General features: G+C 39.9%; 1 protein-coding gene across 2 annotated transcripts in view; it reads right to left on the bottom strand.

Moving 5' to 3' along the window:
- The window catches only part of LOC138021710 (tumor necrosis factor receptor superfamily member 16-like), a 22,727-nt gene that overhangs the window by 2,904 nt on the left and 14,823 nt on the right, over positions 1–5,000 (bottom strand). The window contains exons 3-5 of one of the 2 annotated variants that reach the window (XM_068868678.1): positions 3,626–3,796; positions 2,680–2,925; positions 334–766 (exon numbers count right to left, since the gene is read on the bottom strand). In XM_068868678.1, the coding sequence (XP_068724779.1) occupies positions 334–766; positions 2,680–2,925; positions 3,626–3,796 (850 nt within the window). The remainder of the gene's footprint in view (positions 1–333; positions 767–2,679; positions 2,926–3,625; positions 3,797–5,000) is intronic. The other variant, XM_068868690.1, reaches the window with a different exon arrangement.

The raw sequence follows: 5,000 nt of genomic DNA, 5'->3' as shown, positions 1-5,000 counted from the left end.
TTACTTCTTTCACCACCACCTGTCACCCGCTACCCGCCACCCGTAGAAAAGTGCTGCCGTCGCGACGATCTTTGAGGCTTGGTTGGGTCTTTGCCCCAACTGGAGTCAGGACTCTGTACGACTAGGCTCATTCGTATTTCTAGACGCTATTATCTCTCATTTTATTTGCATTACTGCCAGTACCGTCATTAAATTGTAATAAATAAATAAATAAATAAATAATACGGAAAGCACAATTACTACATTTTCTTCCTACTCTAAACAAAATTGTAACTGAACATATCCACACAATCCTAGTATCAAGTATCTATGATTAAGTAATCAATAAGTCACCTATTATTGCACTTCAATGCATCTTTTACCTTCCAAGCATTAATCAAGGAAATAATGTCATCTCTTTTCATATCTTCCATAATGCTGATGAAATTACCCACAGTTTTGTTGACAAACACCTCCTTGAGAATGACTTCTGAAGATGTAACTTGCTTAACTTTGGCCATTTGTTCAAGACAGTCAAATTCTTGAACAGTAATGTTTACTATATTAGCAAACTGTCTTATGTCATTGCCATCACTTCTTTTTATGTCAAGCATGAGACAGATACGGTGAAGAAGCAGAAAAGGGACATCTAGCATCTTGGTATTGTACTTTTCTGCTTGGGTCAAGGCAGACCATTTTGCACCTTTTGCTGGTTGATCCATGGAATTATATAAATATGGCGACAATGCATGAATATTCGTGAGGCCACATGTAAATGACTTGGGGACTATGAATTGTATGAAAAGAAAATAAGTCACTCTAGGATGTTAATGATAAATAATATCATTATAAAATTTCCAAATTGTTTAAAATATCTGTACATAAAATGCATGACAATTCATCATACAGAATACAAAGCAGCTCACTTAACCATTGCTTGAGGCAGATTTGTAAAAGGTCATTTCTGGAATGTTAATTGTGTGATGTCCAATCACTATTCAGGTACAACCTCATTACCAGGGTCTCTCTTCTTCCCTTCCCATTCCTTCCCTTCCAGGGAAAGGGAAGACGAGAGGTGTCCTGTAATGCAGTGCTGATGATGGGGAGAAATCAAACTTCATTCCTAGTGTGCACTAGTGTCTTAAGGAGTGCAACCCCAACTTTCGCGCAGCCAGTTTGCGGAAAATCGTTTTGAAGCTTGCTAAGCAGGCAACAAATTTAACATTAGGCACAATAAGGCCTTTGGTCCCAGCACATATTAAAGGCCACGGGAAGTATAGGCATTACGTTTGCATTATATTTCAGTGCTGTGGTGCTGACTCTAGATAGTCAACACTTGGGTTCAGTAAACTAGTCACAAAGGATATTGCTATAGATGGTAGTTGTGAGTTGTCATTGGGGTTCTATGAGGAACATGCTTGAGAGGGAATCACCTGCTGAGAACCAATATCCTATATCTGTGCCGTTTTTCTGTGGTTTCTGACCCTTTTGGCATTGTAGCATGAGCCTGCGGTAATTTTGGGCGCGGTAACGCACTGGATTGCCTTGACTTTGTCCAAGGTTTGCGTTCATTCGTGGGTCAAAGGGCCTTAGCTTTCACTGCCTTTTAAATTTAAAACTCCATTATTTTCCATTGACTGTGATCGCGACATGCAGGAGGCGGTATCTTAGAGGCATATATCTTAAAAATTATCGCGGGGGAACATGCTCTCGGACTCCCCTAGAGAGTTGCACCTGCGGCGCTTGTGCGCACAGCTATGACGGTCCGCATCAAAACCCTCCGTTTTTCTTAGTTGACAGGGTTGGAATCGCTGCTTGCGTGACCAAAGCAGGCGGTTCAACTAACCCAGAAGGGGCTGCGAGCAGTGTAGCCAAATTTTGAGCTTTGATTTATCCAAAGGCTGCTTACCATAAACCTTGACCAATTGGGTCTCAGAGGGTTGTACTTCAGAAAAGTAATCATGTCTGAAAGCGCGAAACTCCTGTACATGTCTGTATATTAATTCAGCCACGTACACATACATTGCATTCTCAAACTAGTGAGTCTTCGACGTCATTTTCTCCTCGATCCAGCTCGGTTTAAAGACAAAGGTCACTCGTTGCAGGCCGTTGGCAAAATTCAGACCGGATCGGATCGGATCGGATTGACAAAACTCAGACCGGATCAATAACAAAATTCCCACCATAACTAGACGGCCACAAGACAACGTGCTGAAGAGAGGATCGAGAAGTCGAATTCTGTGCCTTTCTCTTTTGTGTAGTTGTCTCCTAATTTATTGAGACTCATTATGAAAGAAACAATGTGACAAATTGTCGCAACGGTCTTCTTCTTCAAACATGAAAACTGACAACAATAATTCTTTACTTTCACCCAGTCGCTGATAATTTTATTCTCTATCACTGCGCTCAGCCGAATTACACCCCACTCAACAGATTAACGTTTTCTGTATCAAGCCATTCAAGAATTCACGTGTTAGCTACAGCTATATATAACTTGTCCTAAATTAAATATACTCTTTAATTTGTCTTTCATTTCTTAGGAAAGGTAAAACAGCCATAGGGAAAAAAAGGAGGAAATTAAGTAATTGGGGTTTTAATGTGATCTTAAGATGAATCCATTATTCCAAATGTTAAAATGAAACTACTGGTCACACATTACGTAACTTAATTGTATTTAATTTTCTCTGACTGTAAACACACCTTGCCTGTTGTAACCAGCTGCCTCTTGAGGATTAAGCTTTTGTGAAATGTTACCACCTGAGAACCCACAATGCTCTGTTTTCCTCTGCTCTCCAGACTTCGTTTCAAGAGTAAGGTTCTCTAATGGACTTGCAGTTGAATCTGCAACAAGTGTAGATTGGCCAGATGAAGATTTTCCTGACTCCTCTGAAGCTGGTTTGTCATCTACTTCTTCCAATTGTTTTTCCTGCTGTTCATCAGCTTGATCTAACAAATAGAGTAATATAAGCATGATACATATTATTATTGATTACCAGCTACTAAGAACAGTCCATTATGTCACAAGAGCCCAGGTAATTAGCCATATAATAAACTACTTACTAACCGAGCTAGCTCGAGCCGTACTGGGGAATATTGGCCCTCGGTCGTTTTTGTACGGACCTCGCTGCGCTCGGTCCGTACTGCCACGACCTCGGGCCAATATTCCCCAGTACGGCCCTCGCGTTCGGTTAGTAAGAAGTTAATATTCCTACATATGGATTATTAGTTAATCAGAATAGTTTATAAAGTTCACAATTATGCAAACTCTAGTCGGCACAATTGCCAAGGTAATCACAGGTTACCCAGATTTATACCCCATTCATCAGATTAACGTTTTCTGCATCAAGCCATTCAAGAATTGGTGTTTAAGCTACCGCTATTTATAGCTTGTCCCTAAAATAATCTGTCTCTTTTATTTCCTAGGTAAGGTAAAAGAGCCATAGGGAAAAAAAGGTGGCAAGCAATAGGTGTTTTAATGGGATCTTAAGTTGAATCCACCAAATATTCAAAATGTTGAAATGAAACTACTCGTCACAAATTACAAAGCTTATCAACAGTTACTGTATTAAATTTTCCTTGAATGTAAACCAGCTGCATGCCTCCCGAAGATTAGGGTTTGATGAAATGTTGCCACCTCAGAACCAACCTTGCTCTGTTTTCTGCTGCTCTCCAGACCTCATTTTAAGAGCACGGTTTTCCAATGGACTTTCCGTTGAATCTGCAAGTGGTGTAGATTGGCCAGATGAAGGTTCTCCTGACTTTTCTGTAGCTGGTTTGTCCTCTGTTTTTTCCACGTCTCTTTTCTGCTGTCCATCAGCTTGTTTTGATAAAGAGAGAAATATAAGCAAGATAACTATTATTAATTACCAGCTAATGAGAACAGTCCATTATGTTCACCATTATGCACAAATCCAGTCACAAGAGCCTACTGGTAATCATGGGAAAGCCCATATTTATATCTCACTGATCGGTACTGATTGATTTCCATTATTATTGGCAAATTAAGCGGCAATTATCAAGACCACCTTTTCAATTGTGTTCAGGTCCATGTATATGAAACACTTGTGTACAATTTCCATTTGAAACATCTTGTCTTTGATGAAATGTTGAGAACCTACCATTTTCCGTTTGCTGCTGCTTTTTATAGCAAGGTGACGTTCCTGCTTATCTAAATAATCTACTTAAATTGAACAGTAACATCCACAGTAGACAAACCAGATACTGTAATTTTAACCTAACCTCTCCGAGGTATAATCGCGAAACAGAAGGAGGAAGAACTTTTACCGTCACAACTTGCAAAGCATGCAACAGTTTATCTTTGCCGGTAAGGCGAAGTGATTCAGTGGATTCTTTTAAAAAAGCATTGATCATTTTTCTATTGAAGTTACTTGATGAATTGTGACATGATTGTGAACTGCTACATTTTATTTTTTAAATAGTCTAGTAGATCATATAGTGTTTGTATTCCTTGTATTTTTATAGCTTAGTATGTTTATTTTTATTTTGTTATTTAGAGGGCCACAAGTTTATTAGCTTCTGCTATTACGTGCTCATCCTCATGAAATAAAGACTTTACTCACTTACTTATTTACTTACTTACTAATACACACGCAAGTGGGGGCGGACAAAATATTAACGCCAATATTCAGACTAACAACGCCAGCGCGCCATGTGGATTCAAAATAGAAAAGCCAAAGATGCCTCGCTTCGCTGGAGACGTTCGAGAGTATGCCACCTTTTGATCCCACTTCAAGCATGCGGTCGATTCCCGATTAAGTAAAAGAGATGCAATTTCATTGCTGCATACAAGCTTACAGGGAAAAGCCTTAGAATTAATTAAGGGTATCGGCACCGACTACGACGCAGCATGGGGCTATCTCGATTCCGTCTCCAGAGATCCGAGATTTGTGGCAGACACAATCACGCAGGATATCTCTAAGTTCAGACCGCTACGTGATGGAGAAGACACGCGGTTCTGCGATCTAGTTCATCTGGTGCAGAGACGTTTTAGCACCCTGAAA

The sequence above is a fragment of the Montipora capricornis genome, chromosome 2, assembly GCF_036669925.1.
Source record: "Montipora capricornis isolate CH-2021 chromosome 2, ASM3666992v2, whole genome shotgun sequence".
NCBI classification, from domain to species: domain Eukaryota; kingdom Metazoa; phylum Cnidaria; class Anthozoa; order Scleractinia; family Acroporidae; genus Montipora; species Montipora capricornis.
Note: the sequence above shows the minus strand (reverse complement) of the source record. Positions and strands in the feature narration are given on the sequence as shown.